Source organism: Gossypium hirsutum, chromosome D01 (assembly GCF_007990345.1).
Source record: "Gossypium hirsutum isolate 1008001.06 chromosome D01, Gossypium_hirsutum_v2.1, whole genome shotgun sequence".
NCBI lineage: Eukaryota > Viridiplantae > Streptophyta > Magnoliopsida > Malvales > Malvaceae > Gossypium > Gossypium hirsutum.
In genome coordinates, this window is record NC_053437.1 from 14,573,898 (window position 1) to 14,597,797 (window position 23,900).

The 23,900-nt window shown below is 34.0% G+C and overlaps 1 protein-coding gene and 1 non-coding gene across 5 annotated transcripts; one reads left to right on the plus strand and one right to left on the minus strand.

Moving 5' to 3' along the window:
* Positions 1-8,776: 8,776 nt before the first annotated feature.
* On the minus strand, positions 8,777-11,850 carry LOC107922675 (protein translocase subunit SecA). Of its 4 annotated transcripts, none has more exons than XR_005909342.1 (4): positions 11,114-11,850; positions 10,553-10,638; positions 9,922-10,083; positions 8,777-9,231 (listed from the first exon to the last, which is right to left on the minus strand). XR_005909342.1 is itself a non-coding variant. In XM_041087106.1 (4 exons), exons 2-4 carry the CDS (start codon positions 10,578-10,580, stop codon positions 9,112-9,114), a joined length of 252 nt encoding a protein of 83 aa, XP_040943040.1. In that variant the 5' UTR covers positions 10,581-10,638; positions 11,114-11,782; the 3' UTR covers positions 8,777-9,111. The 4 variants fall into 4 exon arrangements, 3 of the variants coding, with proteins under 3 accessions (XP_040943040.1, XP_040943039.1, XP_040943041.1); XM_041087106.1 differs by having other exon boundaries at positions 9,922-10,025; positions 11,114-11,782; XM_041087105.1 differs by lacking the exon at positions 9,922-10,083 and having other exon boundaries at positions 11,114-11,830.
* An 809-nt stretch (positions 11,851-12,659) lies between these two features.
* Positions 12,660-22,905, plus strand: LOC107917890 (uncharacterized). Its single transcript, XR_005909341.1, has 11 exons — positions 12,660-12,901; positions 14,386-14,493; positions 14,600-15,759; positions 15,856-17,332; positions 17,422-17,502; positions 18,508-18,660; positions 19,118-19,281; positions 19,449-19,596; positions 19,687-19,809; positions 20,932-21,019; positions 22,482-22,905. It is a non-coding gene; the product is annotated as an uncharacterized protein (transcript).
* The last annotated feature ends 995 nt before the right edge of the window (positions 22,906-23,900 follow it).

A 23,900-nucleotide genomic window follows, 5' to 3' on the forward strand; every position in this document is an offset into this window, starting at 1 on the left:
TTTCATGTTTTGAAAATTAAAATTTTAATATTAAAAAAATAGAATTGTGGGGTGTGCCTCGCATTTTCGGGCATACCAGAGAAGAAACAGAATTGACGTCATGTAGAGGAGGAGCACGATATCACGACGACGCGACAGACGATGTCTTAATGAGGCAATATGCCACTTCACGACATGGCGACGTATATTCAACTTAAATTGAGTTTCTTCTCTCAGTTAAACTTTGATTAGTCTATGAATATTTTAGTCATATTATGACTTTAATATTAGCCTATTTAAAAGGTCTTTGTAACCTTATTTAGAGAGTTAATAGAATATCTCTTATGTGAGATTTGATGAAGAGTTTTGGGGAGAGTTTTTTTAGAGAACTTTGTATTCAGGTTTTGGGTTTTGTTCTTTGGGATTAGTTTCTCCATTTTGTACTATTTATTGGTTTGCCAAATTAGTGAAGTTTTATTTGCCCGTGGTTTTTATCCTTTTTGGAGGAGTTTTCCACGCTAAATATTTGTGTGTTTAATTTTCTCTACTTTTCTTGCTCGTTGTTTATATGAGTCAATCCCCAACAAATTGGTATAAGAGTTTGGCTCGGATTCCGCAATCGACCCATTCAGAATGGCAACAATAAGATTCGACATCGAGAAGAAGCCCAAAACTCTTGACTAGTCAGAATGAGAAGAGCTTGATGAGAAGGCTCTGTCATCAATCCAATTGTGTCTCACAAACAATGTGTTGCAAGAGGTATTTATAGAGAAAACGATAGCAACCTTATAGAGAAAATTAGAAGCCCTTTATATGATAAAGTATATCACAACTCACTTGGTATTGAAACAACGATTATACATGTATCGTATGGACGAATGTGAGAATTTTAGGGGCCACATTAGTCAATTTGTTACTCTCTTGAACGATTTGAAGAATGTCGAGGTCAATATAGATGATGAAGATCAAACTATACTATTATTGTGTTATTTGCCTCTTTCTTATAAAACTTTTAGGGAGACCCTGATTTATGATAGAGATAAACTCTCATTTGAAAATGTGAAGGGTAACTTGTTGAGCAAAGAAAAACTTGATAATGAGTTAGGTTCGGGTAGCAAGTCGTAGTCAAGCCTCGCTTTTGGTTACTAAAGGCAAGCAACAATTTAAGAATTCAAGTTAGAACAAATTTAGGTTAAGATCGAAGTTAAGCAATCGTCACAAGACATGTAAATACTACAAGAAGTTGGGTAGCATAAAGGCAGAATGATATACGTTGAAAAACAAAAAATAAGAAGGTTGCTGAGAGCTACAAGGAACAGAAGGTTGAGGTAGTTGATGCTAGTGTAGTCGAGGATAATGGTGATGATTGGTTGTTGGTGTTTATGACCGAAAGGTCTAAACTTACATCCAAGTAGATTCTGAATTTGGGGTGCTCTTTCCATATGTGTCCAAACAATGACTTGTTCTCCACATACAGTCCAATTGAATGTGGATTTGTGCTTATGGGGAATAATTCACCTTGTAAGGTAATCGGTGTTGGTACCGTTCAGATCAGGATGCATGACGGAATCTTTAGGACACTATTAGATGTCAGGCATGTGCCTGATTTAAGCAATAACTTATCTCATTTAGAAATTTAGACTCGAAGGGTTGTCAGATCGCCATCGAGTCAAGCGAAATTAATGTATCTCATGAAGCTCTCGTTCTAATGAGAAGTCAAAAGACCGTTAGTCTTTATGTTCTGCAGGGTTCAACGATAACCAATAAAGCAATAATTTCTTTATTTGTTAAGGAGTTGGACTCAACCCGTTTGAAGCATAGGCAACTTGGTCATATAAGCAAAAAATGTATGATTGTTTTGAATAAGAAAGGTTCTCTTCAGGGTGTAGGAGTTGGTAAGATAGAGCACTTCGTTTATGGGAAGTAGACACAAGTCATCTTTGATTTGGCAATTCAAAAAACTAAAAGTCTTCCACTTTCAAAGTCCAAGTACTGTTTGGACTCGATTAAGTATCCTGCAAAATCAAGTTAGTCCCCTAATGGGGATCGACAAATAAGGCTTATAAAAATACGAGTCAATGTGGAGATTTGTGGAATGTGCCTCGTATTTTCGGGCAAGCTATAGGCGAAATAGAATCAACGTCACGATGAGGAAGAGCACGATGTTCCGACGTAGCAACATGTATTAAACTTAAACCTAGTTTCTTCTCCTAGTTAAACTTTGATTAGTTTAAGAATATTTTACTCATATTAGGACTTTAATATTAGCCTATTTAAAGGATTTATGTAACCCTGTTTAAAGAGTTAACAAAAGATCCATTATGTGAGATTTGATAAAGAGTTTTAGGGAGAGTTTTTAAGGGAGCTTTGTATTCAGGTTTTGAGTTTTGTTCTTTAGGATTATTTTCTCCATCTTGTAATCTTCGTTGGTTTGCCAAATTAGTGAAGTTTTCTTTACCCGTAGTTTTTGTAACACTCTAGACCTAGCTTAAACATCCAGTCCAAGCTTAGAGGGTTACATTAGGAATAATCAAATACCACACAAGACACAATAATACCAAACCATGATTCACATAAATTTTAACACAAATATTAGTTAAATATATAATCTGCCAAAGTCATACTATTATAGTTTAACGAGAATCCTACTGAAATAATTTTAAAAAAGCTAATAGCTCGACCGAGCTCCTGCAGCATCGACCCATTCAAGTCTACGAACTACCTAAAATCCAAGCAATAATAGAATGAATTGTGAACTTAGTGCGTAAAAGAAATTTATTCTATTAAAGCTTATTTATAGCGTAGTTCCAAATTCAGATATTCGGTTCGATATAGAAGTAATTTCAGTTCAGATTTAGAGTAGATAAGCTACATATGTATATATATATGCAATTTCAGTTCATATACGATACAAATCAGATTCAGATGCAATATTCCTATCCCCATCCGCTACACACCATCTTCATCCATCCCAACACACCACTAAGGACATTCAATGCCCAACCAACCCTACACACCTTAAAGTGTTCGTTGATACTTTTACAGAAATGCAACTTAGCTGCTAATTTAGTATGCGACAAGCACCAGAATCAGATTTATACTCATTATGGCGTAGCTACGATTTCAGAATAGATTTCTTCCTCATTCATAATATCCCAACCTATGCCGATGCAGAATACAAGTACCCGTATCATGTATTCAGTCATTCTAATTCATTTCACAATCAAATAAGATAGTTCAACAGCATAATAAGCATTATAGTGTACTTATAACTAAGTTGCTTACAGATCAATCTCAAAGCATCAGATAGTTCTAATATAATCAATTTTAATCATTCATACATTGAAGAGGCCAGTATCAGTCTTAAGTAACATTTTCAGCCTCGAAAACAGATTTTGATCCCCAATAATGTGGCACACGGCCAGGTTACACGCCTATGTGCCTTGCCTGTGTGGTTCTAAAGCATAAACAGTGAGTTACATGACCTGAACACACGTCCGTGCCCTTGCCCGTGTGACTCACATGGTCTGGGTACACTTCCGTGTCCTTGATCGTATGGTTTTATACCACAAACACTGAGTTACACTGCCTGGGCACTCCAGTGTCCTTGGTCATGTGGTCTTGTACCACAAACAGTGAGTTACATAGCCTGGGTACACGCTCATATCCCTGGCTGTGTGGTCTTGTACTACAAACAGTGAGTTATACGGCCTAGGCACACACCCGTGTTCTTGGCCGTATGGACTCTGCACTAATGTGGCCACACATGACCGTGTGCGTTGCTCGTGTAGCCCCAAAATCGAATGAACAGTGAGTTACACGGGCCAACCACACAGTCTGCCACCATTTTCAGCGACCTGAAACTTGCAAAATTAAGGTTTTTGGTACGCACTTGATTTCGCTTTGACGGAGAAACAACATGGAGACTACCTGGAACCTTGTACGAAATAGAATGAATCAGACTAACACGGTGAAATAACGTCTCTTGCAATATCCTCACACAATATCGACCTTACAGGCAATGAAGACTTCCCAATTCACATAAAAATCAATTTTAGTAAGAAGAAAAATAAAAGAAAAGAAGAATAGGAAAACAAATAACTAAAAAATTTAGAAAAAGTAAAAAGAACGATAGAATTTCTTAGAATGTTTTAAATTAACCACCATCCCACCTCCGACATTTGCAAAAAGAAATATTTCCTAACACATATAATGGACTTGAACTCAAAACCAGACAGAATACAGACAGATGCTTAACCAGTGAACTAGCAGGTTCATTCTTGACACTGATTTACCCAGAATTACATTTAACCACTTAACACATGGATAAAGGTTGTTTTAAAAATAACAAAACTTTTAGCAATGCAACTCAAACTTCAGACCTTAGACCCAGAAGCGGAGCACAGAACCAAAGATACAAAAACCTAATTACTGCAAATTCTCACAATTAAACTATTAAATTTTTGAGGTGTTACAGTTTTTATCATCTTCAAATGAGTTTTTAATATTAAATATTTGTGTGTTCGATCTTCTCTACTTTTCTTGCTCGTTGTTCATACGGGTCGATCCCCAATAAGAATTTTTTGGCAATGTGATAAGCAAGTACTATTTGACAATTTTTAATGCATTATTTTAGTTTTTACTATTTTTTTACTTTAATTCTTATTTTTTTATCTCAATCAATACTTCAAAAAAGGATATTATTTTAGGTGACCAAAATGAAAGCGGCCTAGAAGTTGGGTGATCAAAATTAAACTGTGAATATGATGTGGCATGTACTGTGAACCACCGTTAGATATTTAACAATTGAGTGACTAAAATGAAAACTCCCTAAAAATTGAGTGACAAAATTACAAGAATTTCAAGACCAAAATAAAAACACTTTAAAAGTTGTATAACCAAATAGGATGTGTACTCATTATTATTATTATTATTATTATTATTATTTTATAGTTTGTGTTAGGTGTATGCTATAAGTGCTTTTGTTCAAATGAGTATTGTTAATGATTTAGAGATGGCTAAATGTCTTTTTAATACTTTATTTATGAATCAATAAAAAAATTATGGTTTTATTGTATATATATATAGTTGTATAATAGCATAACATAACACCACATCTAAGATGCATTTGATAAATCATTTAAAAATTTCATTTTATTGAAAACAATTTTTTAGACCTTTAGTATTTTAAATGTGTCTGATGATTATTTTAATTTTTTATTTAATATAAAATTTTTAATAAAAAAGTATTGAATAATATAAGTAGCTAGTTAAACTAATTATAATTTACTGTAAAAAAATATTAAGTTAAATTTATTTTATTAAAAATCGAAATAAATTATATACATTTTTAAAAAAATGAGATATTCAAATTATCATATCTATCTTTTATCCAAAATTATCTAAAATAACATAAAATATTATTTAATAAAATTAAAATTTAAAAATAAATAAATATTCACTTTTATCAAGCAACACAATTATATATATTAATTTACCAAACAAATTTAATATAAATTCAATACTCATAAAATTTAATAGTAAAAAATCAATACTTAATTTTGAAGCACTTAATCAAACACATCTTAAAAAAAGGAAAATCTTGTAATTAGCTAACGACACTCAAAACTATAAAGCACCTCCAATGTTATTGTTAGGATCGACCCGATTAAGCAACAAGTAAAAAAAATAGCGGAATAAATTGAGAAATTGAACACACAAATTTAACGTGAAAAAACCCTCCAAAGAGGATAAAAAACCACGGGCAAATATAATTTTACTATAATGGCAAAAGAACGAAGAGTGCAAAAGATGAAGATAAAAACTAAACCCCAAAAACCCAAAAACAAAGAACCCGAAAACAAAGAACCCTCAAAACGTAAACACAAAATTCTCTAAATGTGTTATGAGTTCTAATCTCTAATGGGTGTACTTTCTAAAGTTGTAAAAGAACCTATTTATAGGGTAAATTAGTAGGTAAAATAAACTATGCTAATAAATACTAAATATATTATACAAATATATACTAAATCTTTTAGAAATAAAATATATTTTGTTTAACTTGACTTGCAAGCAATCTTTTAGAATTTGGGTCACACAACTCTAACAATCTCCACATTGATACGAATTATTACAACGCGATCTTTGCCAAAGCCAGCCACGGGCCTATCTTGAACTATGCAGGGAATTAACTGAGTCGAATCTGTGCTTAGAATCTGGAAGACTTCTAACCTTCAACTTGTGCACTGTCAAATCAAAACTAACTCGGGTCTGATTTTCACGAACACAGTGCCCTAACTTTTCAAAACTTGTATCCAAAAGAGAAATCCTCTTCAACGAAATAGTCATACCTTTTTCCCTCCTATGACCAAGTTGCCTCCGCTCCAAACGAGTTGACTTCGACTTTGTAACGGACGAGGGACGTCCGATTTCACCGGTCACTGTAGAACCTTCCAAAATATAAAGACTGTCGATTCTTTTACCTTTTAACAAAACAAGAGCTCCACGAGGTACTTTAATGTCGCTCGACTCGATGTTGATTCTACATCCTTTCAACTCTAAAATACTCAAGGAGATGAGTTTCTTTCGTAAATCAGGTACATACCTGACATTTGATAGTGTCCTAATCGTCCCATCAGTGTATCCTAATTTTAACAGGACCAATACCAATACCAATACCAATACCAATACCAATACTACTACCAATTACCTTACTAGATGAATCATTTTCCATGCACACAACTCCACCTTTAACCGAACTGTATGTGGAGAACCATTCTCCATTGGGACACATGTGGAAAGAACATCTCGAATCTAGGATCCACTAGGACGTTAGCTTGGAGTTATTGCTCGTTGACACTAACAAGAAATCATCACCGCTTTCATCGATCAAATTAGCACCAACTACATCTTCCTCGTTACTTTCATTAACTCTTTTATTTCGCAGTTTATAACAATTTACTTTGACGTGACCTAACTTTTTACAATAGCGACACATTTTGTCTCGTTTCTTTGATGCTACCAAAACGGAAGCTTGCCTATCTACCTTGCTATCCAAACCAAACTCATTGTCGAGTTTGTCTCTACTCAACAAATGGCCCTTCACATCTTCGAACAAGAGTTTGTCTCTGTCATAAATCAGGGTCTCCTTGAAAGACTTGTATAAGCACAATAATGACATAGCTTGATCTTCATTGTCAATATGAACCTTAATGTTCTTTAAATCATTTAAAAGAATATTGAATTGACTGATGTGATCTCTAAGAGCTCACATTCGTTCATGCGAAACGTAAATAAACATTGTTTCAACACTAAACGGTTAGCCAGAGATTTAGTCACATAAAGAGTTTCTAACCTTTTCTACAAGGCAGATGAGGTCTTCTCCATCAATACCTCATGTAATACCGTATTCGCGAGGCACAACTAGATTGTAGACAAGGCCTTTTCATCAAGCTCTTCCCATTCTATTTGATTTAGATTCTCAGGCTTTTTCCCGGTAACAACCTTTTTCAGTCCGGTTTGAACTAGAATTGCCATCATCCGAACTTACCACAAATTGAAATTTGTCTCACCATCAAACTTCTTAATTTCAAACCTTGTTCTGCCATCTCTGAACAGGCTGATCTATGAAAATTCAACTAGCTCTAATACCACTTGTTAAGATCGACCCGATTAAGCAACAAGTAAAAAAATAGCGGAATAAATTGAGAAATTGAACACACAAATTTAACGTGGAAAAACCATTCCAAAGAGGATAAAAAATCACTGGCAAAGATAAATTTACTATAATGGCAAAAGAACGAAGAGTACAAAAGATGGAGATAAAAACTAAACCCCGAAAACTCGAAAACAAAGAACCCTCAAAACGTGAACACAAAATTCTCTAAATGTGTTATGAGTTCTAATCTCTAATGGGTGTATTTTCTAAGGTTGTAAAAGAACCTATTTATAGGGTAAATTAGTAGGTCAAATAAACTATGCTAATAAATGCAAAATATATTATACTAATAAATACTAAATCTTCTAGAAATAAAATATATTTTGTTTAACTTGACTTGCAAGCAATCTCTTACGACACGTTTGGTTCGCTGTAATGGAATAGAGGCGTAATGGAATAGAGACGTAATGGAATAAAGGCGTAATGGAATAGAGGCGTAATAGCAATTCAATTGTTTGGTTGAATGTAATGGAATAGAGGCGTAATAACATAAGGAAAAAAACTAAAATGACTAGAATACCCTTAACAGAATTTTTTGTAGGTAGATGATTTATTGTCATTGTTATTAAATTTTAATAAGATTATTAATATAAATAATAAATAATTTAATAATAATTTAAAATAATTATTATTAAATATAATTTAATAAAAAATATATAATTTAATAAAATTCTTAATAAAATTATTCTTATATTAATTTACTAAAATCATAATATATAAGAATATAAAAAAATATTTAATCTCATTTATTATTTTTAAACTGCAATACAAATTTAATGTGCTAAATCATCATTAGTGAATCAAATAATTTAATTATTCTACAAAAAAAATTAGAAAATATTAACAAACATACCGTAAATTAAATTTCATGTATAATTTTAAAATTTACCCCAAAGATTTAGTGTACTTCTTAACCTGAACTTGACAATTAAGTTTATTTTAGTACTTGTATATTTTTTGTCCACTTTAATAATTGAACTTGACAATTAGATATATTTTAATCTTTGAACTTGAAATATATAAAATTTTATTGACATAACACTTTAATAATTAAACTTGACAATTAGATATATTTCAATCTTTGAACTTGAAATATATAAAATTTTATTAACATAACACTTTAAGATTGTCTCACATCATTAAATTTGGACGGAATATAAATTCATAGTCAAAATAGACCTACTTGTAAAGTTAGATACTAAAGTAGACCCCAACAACATATAAGTATCAAAACGAGACTAGCTCACAAAGCAAAACTTCTTATGAAAGAAGATAAACAAATTGTGATACTTGAAGGGAACAGCACTGGCACTGGAAAAACATTCCATGGTTGAGGACATAAAATCTCTTAAGCACTGCGTCCAGGTTATGAGCTACTTACAGCAACACAGATCGCTGGGAAATAGTGTGCCAAATTACCTTTTGTATCTCTTCTTGGAACCACATGGACAAGGAGCATTACGGCTCATTTCTCCACTCTTTACCATATTAAACTTGGCAAGATCCAATGGTGTTGAACCCATTAGCTTTTGCACCTACAAAAGATAAAAAAATAAAACGAATGACATTTCCAATGGAGAAAGAGAGAGATGCATAAACTAATACTTGTCATTGATGTTTTAAACTGTGGGAGAAACATTCATCCGAAATCAAATGCGAATTTCAGCAACTGAAGATGAATGAAGGCAGACATCTCAGTCTTTTAAGCAATCTGGCATTGAACCAAAAAAGCATAACGCAGATCAGCAGACCAAACATCTGTAACTCTATGTTAGTTCGACTCTTTCTTTTCCTTTATGCATCCATGTTTGATGCAAGTCTGGGACCAGAATGAATATAGGGAGATAATCCTCTAAAAATCCTCCAAATACATTAAAAAAATTGGACAAAAAATGAACATAACACACCCGTGTCAAACATATATATCAGACACTCAAACTATAGTCTGAACAACAAGATATACAATCATCATTTTGACTCAGATAATATGCATAACTAACTCCCCTACCTTCTTAGACAAATATCTTACTTGTCTTTCAAATAGCTCATCCTACATTCAACATCATATTCACCGAGCAGCAGCCAAAAGACAAAAATACATTAACTTAGAGAATTTAAGATCAGACAAATTGAGCGATAAGCATAAATACACTAGCTCATACATTTTAATCATTCAACATATGATCAGCAAAAACATAACTGAAAAAAACCAGTGGTGAACCTACCTCAGCAAAGTTCTTTGGCATTGGTTTGCCTTCCTCTTTCAGCTTAACTATCTTCTTATGAACTTCTTTAGCCCATGTGAACTTCGCAAGCGCATTCTCAACATCTAATAAGGTACATCTAATAAGTTAGATGTTATCCTTTTCTCACTCTTAAAGGTACATCTAGTGAAAAGAAAAGTTCAAAACAAATTAAATTAAAGAGAGCTTCAACCAAACTGCTTCTTTTAATGTCTAACACCTTAACAAAAAGTATGCTTAGGCACACCAAGCAAGCGCCTAATCAAATGCACATTGTCCAAAAATATCCAAAGCACTTAATCAACTTTGTCCTATCTACTGTTAGGTAAAGGTAGCCTTCAAGAAGGTAACATAGGTTAATTCTTGTTTAAGTTTTATTGATTGTTGTAAATGTTGTATAAACGTGCAAACAATTTACCTATAAACTTATTATAGGTAGCCTTCAAGAATGTAACACAACAACACTAGCATTGAAATTTAGTTCAAGCAATGAAATAACAGCTGTAAAGAAAAGCACTCCTACAGACGCCAGTGAAACCATAGTACAAATAAAGTATAAAGAATTCCAAGTTCACTGTTCAAAAATGAAGAAAAAGGGTATAAATGTTTATACCTTTACAGCTCGCCAATGATCTAAACATTCCCGATGTACATATTTTGATGTTCCTTTGCACTTGCAAGGAGCAATAAAATCTCTACCTGAGGAAAACAATTGCACATTGAACTAGTTATTAGCACAAGTTCCTTCAAACAACACCTTTAACAACAAAAATTAAGTTTAACAACACCTTTAGAAACAAAAATTAAGTTTTCTTTTTTTCATAATTATTAAACATTATTGTGTAGGATGACCAAAAAAATTTACTGGGAAGGAATTATTTAAAATAAAAAAAAGGGAATTGAAAATAATTAAATTGCTATTTTTATCTTCTCTAATTTTGTTTAATAATCCAATCAGTTCGGTCGCCAAACGAAAAAATTGAAACGTTATACTAGAGTGATGTACATAGTTGGATTTTGAAGGAAAAAATAGACCATATTTTTTTCGAGAGGAAGGCTTAAAATATGCAAAGTGATCCTGATTCATAGCACAATCGATGAAACCAATTTTTTAAAATTTCGTTAAAAAAAGGAAGTTAAATTTGAGGAAATAGGGTTTAAAAGTAGAACATACCGTCGGTTTCGAGGCAAATTTGACACTGAATTTGATCGGCTGGACCGGCCTCGAGGTCGATCTCGTTGGGGTCAGTGTCGGTGGGGGAGCCATGAGAGGCAATTCCTCCGATTGATCGCTCATTGTCGATTAACAAATAAACAAAGGAAATAGCCATTTTCGATAATAATAATTAATTTATAGAGAGAAAAAGGAGCAATCTTGAATTTCTCTCCTCTGATACTTGAAGCTGATATGTTATGGTTCTTCCAGCGGAATTTCAACATCAGTAATGAAGGAAAAAAGGGAAATAAGAAGGAAAAAAGGGAAACGCAGAGATGGAAAGGAAAGAAGAAGATGAAGCTGAGGGCAAAAAATGAAAAGGGAAAAAAAATACTCCCGTGGAATGGAATGGCTATTCAGCGGTGAAGGAAGGTTGACTGGTTGAGAAGGCCAAGCGTAAAATGTTGTAAAGAAAAAGAAAAGAAAAGAAAAGGTTGAGAGACAGAGGGAGCAAATCGGCAGAAACTGAGTAAATCGGCAGAAGCTAGAAGGAAGGAAGAGAAGACGCAAAGGGGAAGCCGATCGGCAGGGTAAAACAGGGAGGGTAAACGAAGCAGCACCTAAATTGAGCAAAAGGGAGATTAGATATCGGTGGATTTTGAGAATTAGGTCAGTAATGTATTAGATCCGTAATAGCAATACCATGAACCAAACAACAGGGATTAAGTGGGGCCTACCAAGTAGGGAACTAAACATATTGTTAGAATTTGAGTTACACAATTGTAATAGTTATTACAGCATTTCGAGAAAATACACAAATATTATTTATTTATATAATTTGTTAATTGTGTAATGATTGTGAAATAGTTTTGTCTGTAATAACTAGAACTGCAAAGGAAAAACACACACTTCAAATAAATTTAGTTGATAACTGCAGGTGTAGTTGATTTGTTTAGGGGTTCCCTCCAATAATCACTTTTAATATTCATTCATTCCAGCTTGATAATCTATCAAGCAAGAGTGAGTGAGTTCCCATCCCCAAAATAAGAAATATATATATAAAATTACTTATAATTAGCTTTTTGTCTTTTTTCCAAATTTCATTTATTTCTTACTTTTAAAACAAGTCTGTTATAATTATTTCTTAAAAAAAAAGTGTCATAATAATAAAAGAGGTCCTAAGTCAAACTACAACAGCAATTTGCTAATATACGTTATTGTGTATCATCTTAATGCTGCACCCTCGGGCCTTTACCGTATATAAATAGTTGATTAAATCCTTATGTTCTTCGTCAAGTTGACACTAATTTTTTATGTCTTCAACATACAAGCGAATTACACCATTGATTACTCACCGGAAAGTCGATAGCGGTAATTAAAGGAAGAAAACAAAAAACCCAACTTAGCATGAGAAACACGTGATCTTAAAGATTAGGGGTAATCTAGTCACTAAACAAAAAAACCGTAAGTTAGGACAAAAGACAATGTAAATATATCTAAAACTAAAGGGTAATATAGGAATGTCATTAACAGTATCTTTTTTATTGACTAGTTGAAGAATGAAATAGATTTGCAGAGAGAAGTCAGAGATTGAAGAAAGAGAGATCTATATCATATGTGAACGCTTTTTGTGGTCTAAAAGAAAAGTTTTTTTATTTTCAAATTTGTTTTCTTTTCCGTTAATTATCACAGAAACTGTAGTTTGAGGTTTGAAAAGAAGGGTTTTTATTTTGCTGGTTACAGGGATTTCTGCTGGTTCACTCGTGAAACCTTCAATTACAAACCCTTTTCTCTTTCGGCTTTCAGGTATGCTTTTTTTTCAACTCAAAAGGTTATTATTCATATGTTTTGCTTTTTTATTTTTATTTTCGCCTTTTGTTCCTCTAAATCTTGTTATTTTTTGTGGAGTTGATAAGCTCAACTTTGTTGATCTGAAAGAAAAATTTCTCTACAAATATTAGGGTTTTATTTTTTTAGTTTTCTGGTAGATTTTAAAACTAGAGGGTATTATGTAGCAGGGCAATCTGCGTATTTAGTTTTTAGTTGATTTGTTACTTGGTTAATGCTTCTGGTTTAAGTATACTAAACGTTTACCTAGAAGAGAAAGTAGTTTGAAGTTTAAACTTGGATTGTTAGCTTATATTCATTCTTATTTTTACTTCTGGGTTTGGGGGATTGGAAGATTGATAAGTAACCCCAATGCATGTGTTGGCCATAATTAAGTTTGGATTGGCAAAGTTGTGAAATTCCAATAAACAGTTGACAAGCCAAACAACTACGTGTCATAATAAAGACAACAGTTGTGATTTCAGGATAATTGATGGGGAGTCTTAATTGATGTCCTTGGCCCCCTCATTTATGTCTTTGGTTGGATCATCTTAAAAGTGCTTGGGAGTTTAGGTGATTATATCTATTCTATCTTTTTAGGTTGGTATAATGTTGTTTTAAAGTTTGCTGTTTTTTTTGTTTCTAGCAAATTTTTTAGCCTGGTTTTTGGTTTAATTCGGGGAAAAGTGGGATTTGAACCCATTTCTTTGAGCAGACGAGTACATGCACCTACCATTGAGCCAAATGCTTGGGGTGCTTTCATCATTTATTTTACCTTAAAACAAATTAGAGAATATGAAACACAAGGTTATTAGTAACTTAGGCATTGTAGGGGAAAACAGCATAGTGTTAAGCTTCTGTTTTTGAGGGTTGTAACATATTTATTGTTTGATATTTGTTTCTAATGTCTTTGTTGTGAATTATATCCTTTGGGCGTCAGAGAAGTTGTAGAACCTTAAGAAAGATAAGTTGGATTTTAGTTATTAATTTCTTCTTGTTATGGTTTAGCATCTAAAATAGTTAACAATAAGCTTCAAATTATTGGTACCAACTATTAACATCAATGCATTTAGGCTTACCAATCTGGATTTTTGTGAACAATAAGCGTTGAATCAAGAGATCTATCCTCCTCTGGGCCCCTTTGTTCCTTTAGGCCTTTCTTCTATCTGTTCATTCAATGTTCTAAGTCCTGGGGAAGTGAGGATTTCAAGTCTTGATTAATGAATTGCTTCTAATCAAATTCAGCTGATATTAAGGTGTTAGTTACTGAGTGAAAAATAATTAGGTGTTAAGAGTATTTAGCAGCACATTTTCTTGTTAAAATTACAGAGGTGTACTTTGGGTTAACATTGCGCATTGGTTCCTAGTTTCTTTCATATTTGTTTTACTTTCTTGTTACTCAAACATAGTTCTGAATTATGTTTCATGCTTTAAAGTCTGATTTAAAGTCCATCTTATTGCAGGTCCAGTAGCAGTTACTCCTCATACAGGTTCCTGACGGCTATTGTCATCTGTTTTTGGTTGTGAAACTGGAAACCAAATAGAATGTGCTATTGTGTTTCAGTTGCTTGGCAAGTTTGACTTTTTTGTACTATATGGTGATTGGTTGTCAGTAGAAGATTTCTGTACTAATTTGTGAGCTTATTTTTATATTTGAATGACATCATGTGGGCACAGGGACTCAACTGAGACTAAATGAATGGAGAAAAATCAAAACAAGATTTTCATGGAACATTCTAGAGTTAGTAAACAATACAACTCTGTGGAGCATGGAAATGGGGAATTCCCCCATGCAACTCAAGCATTTATGCCAGATCCTATGACCAGCTTAAACATGAGTATAAGGCCTCCTGAGCTAAAAGGATCAGATGTCAAGCCTGTACTTAATTATTCCATACAGACTGGTGAGGAGTTTTCTTTTGAATTTATGCGGGATCGGTTAAATCCTAGGAAGCATTTCATCCAAAATTCTCTGGGTGAACCCAGTTATGCAACAGGATATATGGATCTAAAAGGTCTTTTAGGCATTAGTCGTACAGAATCTGAAAGTGGGTCTGATATTTCAATGCTTAACACGGTAGAGAAAGGTCCGAGGGGGGTTGAAAGAAAAGACTCTGTACATGAAAACCAAAGTAATTATGGGTCACATCAATCAATGCGGCAGACTACATTAGGCTATGAAAATAATAGAGGACTTCTATATATGTCAATTGGGACCTCTGATGGCACATCAACAAAGATGAAGGTTCTTTGCAGCTTTGGTGGGAAAATCCTACCTCGACCAAGTGACAGAAAGCTAAGGTATGTTGGAGGTGAAACTCGCATAATTCGCATCAGAAAGGATATTTCGTGGCAGGAGCTTAAGCAGAAGATATTAGCAATTTATGATCAAACAGAAGTGATTAAATATCAGCTTCCAGGAGAGGACTTTGATGCTTTAGTTTCTGTGTCTTCAGACGAAGATTTGCAGAATATGATGGAGGAATGTAATGAACTTCTAGACAAAGACGCCTCTGAAAAGCTTAGAATGTTTCTGTTCTCACTGAGTGATTTGGAGGATACTCAGTTTGGTCTAGGCAACATGGATGGTGATTCCGAGATTCAATATGTGGTAGCTGTTAATGGAATGGACTTTGGAACAAGGACAAGCACTACTCTGCATGGGTTGACAAGCTTTTGTGCTAACAATTTAACAGAACCAGTGGGAACGAGCATAAACAGGGAAACAAGCAGAGTTGCTGGAGACTCGGTTGTCATTAGCTCTTCTAACATTCCTGGCATTATGGTGTCATCATCAACTTTTCAGTCTTCTCAACCAGTTTTACCAAGTTCCTCAGGTGCCTACGAAACCCGTCCAGAGTTTTATCATGGCCAGAGGATGGGGTATCCATTGCAGTATGGTCATAATTCTTCTAATTATTCCTATATTGCAGAATTTTCTAATTCCGTTCCTCCTAATGGGTTTATGAATCAACATGAACGCTTGACTGAAGTGCCACCATACAATGGTCTACAACAACAGAATCTGCAGATGCTGGCGACCGAGTTCAAACCCAAACCTGATGGTTCTGGTCACCAGGGCAATGACCTTGAAAAACATCGTCCTTCGGAAACAGATCACCCAGTTTCTTCCCGGCTGCATGAAGGAAAGGTGATAAATCATTTTCAGTGTGAAGAAGTACCAGTTGCAGTTGTTCCACAAGAAGTGCCGCATTTCACTTTAAAAAATGAAGCTAAAAACCAGGACAATGAAAAAGATGCGTCATCTGTTGATGCTGTGAATGAAGTGCTTGTTCCTAAACAGGGTAATGATGACCATCATTCAACTTCTAGTTATGCTGATTCTGAGTCTAATCCAACTGATTTAAGCTACCATGAGCCGACAGTGCCTCCTCACAAGGTTTATTATTCAGAAAGAATACCTCGAGAGCAGTTAGATTTGCTGAATCGATTATCAAAGTCTGATGATTCATTAGGTTCTCAGTTGCTCTTAGCTCATCCACAATCTGATATGGCACAGCAATGTCCAAACACAGAAACTGTTGGAAATTTATGTGATACTAATATTGCTTCCCATAGTGAAAAATCTGCTGCAAAACCTTCTAATAAAATCATTGATGATGAAATTTCCCAACGGCAAAAGCACAAAGAATTTCCTGCTGCTGTTTCTCAGATGAACTCAAAGCCTTCTGAGGAAGTGTTGGACACAGGTCTGAAGCAAGCAGTTTCAAATCCTATGGACAATATTCAAGCTCCAAACAAGGATGGGGTTCGGGTTGGTTTTCCAAAAGATAACCTTCCAGTTGATGAAAAGAAACCCACATTTGATGTGAAAGCTGAAACTGGGCCAGGGCTTCCTGTAGGAAATGAATCAGCTTTTGCTCTGCCCCATGATGCCAACTTGACTAGCAGAAACCCACCAGTGCATTTTCAGGTTGATTTGAGGACGGAGAGCTCTACAAAAGATGATTCTAAAGAGAACCACAGTAGCGGTATTATCAGGGCGGAGCAGGGAGACATTCTTATTGATATCAATGATCGATTTCCTCGAGACTTCCTTTCTGATATATTTTCCAAAGCAATGCTTTCTGAGGAATCCTCTGGTGTTAGCCCACTGCAGACAGATGGAGCTGGCTTGAGCTTGAACATGGAAAACCATGAGCCCAAACGCTGGTCATATTTCAGAAGTTGGCGCAAGATTTTGGTGAAAAAGATGGTTCTCTCATCAACCAAGATCATGTATCAGATCAGTTTGCCCCAGTGGGTGTAGTTCCATTGAGCCAAGCTGAGTCTGATAAAAAAATTGGTGAAGACAACCCGAAGGATGGTCAACCCCAAGTGCAAATCAGTGAAAGTATGCAGTTTGATGCCATGATAGAGAACCTAAGAACACCAGAGTCAGAATATGAGGTAATTAATGTCAATGAGAATTGATTTTGTACACCTTACTTTCTTAATAGATGTCACCTAATAGAATATGATTGCATTGGTTCTTCTAGAAGACGAAATCAGAAAAGAGGAATATTGGTCTACCTCCTTTGGATCCTTCTCTGGGAGAATTTGATATCAACACCTTGCAGGTATGCTACTGTTGTCACAGATTCTCCTGCTTTTGTTGTTTTACTTTTGGTGCATATGAAATGGAGTGGTCCCATGTTTGTTGTTGAATACTCAAACTTTTGAAAAGTAGGGAGTTTGATATTATCTCTTTTTTACTTAAAAGGTACATTAAATATAAAAAAATTAAAGAAGTTATAAATAACTTCAATCAAGTAGATCTTTTTTCCTGCTTATTACCTTGCAAAAAAGCATGTTCACTTGAAAAGGTCTGAAGTGCTTTTGTTATCTAATGCTACGGTGCATGTTTAGATGCATCGAGGTTCACTTCCACTGGGTAGTGGAACAGTATGGGGCAGTGCTTGCTTGTCTTTATAGAGGCTTCTAGTTGCAGAAATTAGCTTTCCTTTTGCTCATGTGCGTCACATAGTAATCTAATAAAAACCTGGTATGCAAGGGACAGCCTATATTAATGTCTAGCTTTTAGTTCTTACTAGATATGTATTCTGATCCTTTTGAAGCTTTTTATTTTTGTCTTTCTGTGTGCAAGAAAAGAACAAGGACATACTTTGATTCTGATGACTGTAATTTGCTTGATAGAAGTTCTAGAAGAATAGCTAGTGCTAGAATGGTTTCTTAAATTGACAAAGGCATTAAAACATCTTAGTTTTTTTTTTGGAAATTTTGTTCTTTTGTAATGCTATTTTAATTTCCCCCCCTTTCTGATAAGTTTAGATTCAGTATTTGTCTCTCATCATAAACTTAATTTTGTGGACTCAAATGCAATGAGGATAAACTTTTGGAGTATGTACTGGCCATTAAATGCTTTGAAGCTGCATGGACGTGTTTCTGGCACTTTTTTTTCTTTTGAAAACTTCCATGCACATAATCTGAAATGAAAAATGCATTTCTCTTCTCACTGGCTTGTTATACTTTGGGCCTCAACCTGTTTTGACGGTGTCCCACGTATTGAAATGTTCTGTAATATGTATTAGATGCTTACTTGTTTGTCCTGGATCATGTTATAGCTCATAATGAATGAAGATCTTGAAGAGTTGAGGGAGCTGGGTTCTGGTACATTTGGGACCGTATATCATGGCAAATGGAGGGGATCAGATGTTGCCATCAAGAGAATAAAAAAAAGCTGCTTCACAGGTCGATCATCTGAGCAAGAAAGATTGGTAATTTGCCTAACTTGCAAATTATTAATATTTTTATACATGTGATACATTTTCCGTGTATGCTTTCATGATACCATTGGGCAAAAGCCTCTTGATCTTAAAAGGAAGTTAACTAACTAAAACTATTATCATTTTTTCATTTCATTTTATTTATTTAATTTTTTGGGGTGTGAAAGGGGGTGGGGGTCCAAATAGAGCTGTAATTATTCTTTTTTTTTTCATACTTGGGGTTGCCAGGGTTTCGTATATGTAACTTGAACTAAGAGTTCAGCCACTCTACCAATAGACCACATGGCTGTTCTCGATGATTTATTTTCTTTATTATTGCTGCTATTATTATTAATTATCATCATCGTCATCTAACCTAGTTAATGCATGTTTGCAACTGCTGTTCTCTCTCTCTTTGGTATTATTTCATACTTAATGCTATACTAAAAGATTTACACTTCATCCTCAGACCATTGAATTTTGGCGGGAAGCTGACATTCTCTCCAAACTTCATCATCCAAATGTGGTGGCATTTTATGGTGTGGTGCAAGATGGTCCTGGAGGAACAATGGCTACTGTTACAGAGTTCATGGTTGATGGTTCCCTTAGGCATGTTTTACTTCGCAAGGATAGGTGAATTCTCTTTTCATTTTGTTACTTAATAATAGTTTGTCTTTGTTTTTTTTTTTTTTTTTTTTTGGGGGGGGGGGGGGGCTGAAGATATCCTAGAATTTCATAACTGCCTTTGTTAGTTCATGAACATCTCCTGTTTGACCGTTCTGCCTAATTTAAATTTGCAGGTTGCTTGATCGTCGTAAGAAGCTCATAATTGCCATGGATGCAGCATTCGGGATGGAATATTTACATTCAAAAAATATTGTGCATTTTGATCTGAAATGTGACAACTTGCTTGTTAACTTGAAAGATCCTTCACGACCTATTTGCAAGGTTACCCTTGGTCATCTGCCCTGGACAAATTTAGGATGGTTAAATTTGGTGCTAATAATTACATTTCTAAGATATTATTTTTCTTTCCAGGTTGGTGATTTTGGACTGTCTAAAATAAAACGTAATACCTTAGTTTCTGGTGGTGTTCGGGGGACCCTACCGTGGATGGCCCCGGAGCTCTTGAATGGGGGCAGCAATAAGGTTTCAGAAAAGGTAAGACGTCATTCATGAAAATAACTTGAACTGTTACAATAAGCTATTTGCTCTTCCTGATTCTTCCCATTGATCATCTGGTAGGTTTTATCTGATTATTGCATTGTAAAAATCAGTCCTTAAGACTCAATGGGGAGAAGGCTTTCTTTAACTTATTATTCTTTATTTAAGAAGCCATTGCACTGATCAGTACAGATTCTGAATTCCTGCCATTATCAGCTACCATCTAATGGAAAATTAAGATAATGATAATAAAAATGGCTGCTACTGCTTAATAGTTGGCTGTAGTGGGTTAGGAGGAGGCAGTTTACCACTGAATCTTACTAATTACAGTAGAGAATTTTGCTAAAGATGTATTTTTGCGAAATATTTGTCTGCATCTTTTTATTTATCGAGATAGTTTGAGCTTAAGAGCAGTACCATGTATCATTTTAAAAGGACATTTAACAGATGTAGTGGCTTCAAGCAGCTGACTTTTTCAAAGAAGGAAAGAATGTGCAAGTTTGCTGTCATCTTAGAGGAAAGAAATTGAACAGATTTTGCTTGTGGTATATCATAATGCAGCATCTGTCGTAGCTAAACTATAGAGCATCAAACTATTTTTTAACATGGCTTTTTAAATGAAATGGGACTCAAAAGATGGATGACATTGGTAATAGTCTAGGAGAATCAATTGTTGAGTCTGAATCAGTAAGTGGTAGTTCATTTTTTTTTGAACTGTATTTTTTACCACACTATTAATTGCCATTTATTCTTTGATGACTAATATATCTAAATAAAGCATATACATGAACCTACGTGTGTGCACATGCACACATATGCAAGCACCTTTATATGGGAGCCTTAACTGAAATATTTAAAAAAGAAGAGAAAGAAGAGAGAGATGGTGCATGGGGATGTGAAAGAAAATTAAAATATTTTGATGGTGAGATAGTTCCTCAGAAACCTATCTGGTTTCTGTATACTTCTTTTATATCTGTTTTGATGATATCGCTAGCATTGCTGCATTGATTGTTGAGGAAGAACATCATATTCTTGTTACTTATTCTGCCTCGGGTATATATAGCCATGACATAAGTCTCTTTTCAGTACTATGCTTTACACTTCTTTGTCGATCTGCTGGTTGATGTGTTCTCTTTTGGTATTGTTTTATGGGAGATTCTCACTGGGGAAGAGCCTTATGCCAATATGCACTATGGTGCAATTATAGGTATGACTTGAGTACTTGTAACTATTAAGGTTGTGCTTGTGTCAAGAAAATTCTCACCAGTTTTAGAGGCAAATGAAAAACTAAATAACACTCATAGAATGATGTTTTGAAGTAACAACCTGTGTTTTCCATCCTTTGGGCTAAAATTTTTGTTCTAGAGCCAAAATATAAAATGAAAGTACTTTTGGTTGATGCACTGACAAAATCCGTAAAGGATAGTCTGTTTTATTAACCATGAGGCATTGAGCCTGTTAAATGACATTTGATTTTTAGACTTCATCCATGGAAAATATCTCCTCAATGCTGATTCCTAACATGGATATTGTCAGATAATGTGACAACATGTGTGTTTGAATTTTGGACTGTCACTTATAATAGTGTACATATCAGATAGGAATTCTAATTTTTTAGGATACTAATAACTGATAAGTTTTCCTGGTTTGAAAGGTCAGAACTGTGTCTATATAGGAGACTGTAGCAGCTGTATTTACACAGTAAAAATTAAGTCCAGTACATCAATTTTCTGCAGATATGCTGTGTATCCAGCTGGCATATGATCTATGTCATGCCAAATGCTATACAATAATGTATGTGTTTGGTGTTGCTATACTGAGAACATGTTCTGTCATTTGGTACGTATGCGTGTAAATAAGAGTGCATAAACATGCATATATACTATGCATGTCTGACAAACCTAGAGTCTTTGACTTGATTATTACCTCTAATAGCATCACAATTAGAATGCAAGTGTGAAATTTGACCAAACTTGAGTGACTACTCAATCATCCTGAAAAGCTGAAACACACATCATCCATCATCCAGTTTTGGTTTCTGTGACATATCTTAATTATTTAATCTTATAGCTTCTCAGAGTAAGAGCTTACGAGGTATTTATCTTATTTTATTTGATTGATGTATTCCTTGGATACCTTTAAAACAAAAAAAATTATTAGACTTGGTTTGATTAACTTATAATTTTAAGATACAAGAGCATTTGCGCATCTTCATGTAACTAACCCTTGTGACCATTCTTGTCTTTACATTTGACTATTTTATTAGCATTCTTTGGTGCCTTCTTTTTGCTGAGGTTGGCGCATTTGCAATTTTACATTGCTAAAGGCCAAATCATTTTAAAGATCTTCTGTTAATCTTTTCATAGATTGCTGCCATATCCTTTTTCTCACATATGCATTCCTTTGTTCTTCTATATTATATTTAAACTCATCTGCTTTAACACTGAGATTTTAGCCGTTCTTTTTTTCATATGCTTGTTTGGAGGTGTTTTGCTGATATCCTAAGATTTAATGGAAGTTGTTGGATAAATCTCACCTCCTTTAGTTTCTATTTGCATGTAGATTTGGCTGTAAGATAATTATATGCATTTTTTGTCATGTATGCTTTTTAACTTCTAGGGTTGAGTCAATTCTTTCTCTATGATCTAAAAGTGGGTGTCGAAATACAGGAGGAATTGTAAGCAACACACTGAGACCGACAATTCCAAGCTTTTGTGACCCTGAATGGAGGAAATTGATGGAACAGTGTTGGTCCCCTAATCCTGCAGCCAGGCCATCATTCACAGAAATTGCTAGTCGATTGCGTACAATGTCAGCTGCTGCGAGCCAAAGCAAGGTGCAGGGTCACAAGGCATCAAAATGAGAATGGTTTCTGAAAGGGGTACAGTCATTTCCACGATAGGTATTCATTCAATTGTTCACACATTTGAGTAGAATTTGATTATGATCACTTGGAAAGGAAATTGGGGCTTCCTAATTGTTTTTGGAATGGAAGGCTTCTCTTATAAAGAAATAATAATGTTATTGAACAAGAATTGCGATTTAGTGTACCATGTTGTACTTGAAAAATCTTATTATCTTTTCCCTTTTAAACTGTGTTGATACTCGCTGTGCATCTTTTCCAATAATTGCTATCATTTTTATTTACTTTGATATCATTTCGAGGTTTGGCTTTTTCCCAAAGTTTATCTTCCACTTTTTTTCTATGTCGAGTACTTCATCAAATTCACAGCTTTTGGATAATATAAGGAAAAGAATCGGTAAAAATACTTTCAGTTTCTTTCAATTTTGATGTTTTGAATAAATTAATCGTCTTTCAAAACAATCGGAGCAATTAAGGATAATTAATGATGGTTTTAGTATTTTTTTTGTCAGTTTTAAATAAATTTGATTGATGTAATAACAAATTTAGTTTTTATCATTTATATATTTTATTAATTTGGTCTTGATTTAATAAATTTAGTTTGCAATAATTTGTAAATGTGTCTATGTTGAAGTTAAATTTGTTGAAATTTTAAGAATCAAGACTAAGTTAACCAAATATGTAAACATTGAGGGTTAAATTTGGTAATATTTCAGTTATAATTATGCACAATTGATGAAAGACATTAACGTTGTGATTAATTGTCTTTAATTGTTCATTTTTAAATTAATTGTGGAACCAATTTATTTAGTTTAGATTAACTAGAGAGATTTTTTACCAAAAAAATGCCATAGCTTCCTTATCTAACCCAATATTGGGAAGACCAATATATGTTTTTGGGTTGAAGTACCTAGTAGGCCATTGTATTATAGGGATTGAATCAAATTAGTTCTATTATGAAATAGATTAATTTAGTCCCTATACTATAAAAAAAGAATCAAATAAATTTAAATTATAATAGAGTTAACATTTACTATATGCAAAATATCTTAAAAATTAATTATTTTAATTGCAGTTCAATTTCAACCAGAAGATTTCATTTACAAAACGATAAAACCTTTAAAAATGCTAAACTTTGTTAAACAAAAAAAATTGTATTTTGTAAGCAGTAAATATTAACTTTATTTTAATTTGATCTTATTTAATTTTTTTAATACTATAAGGA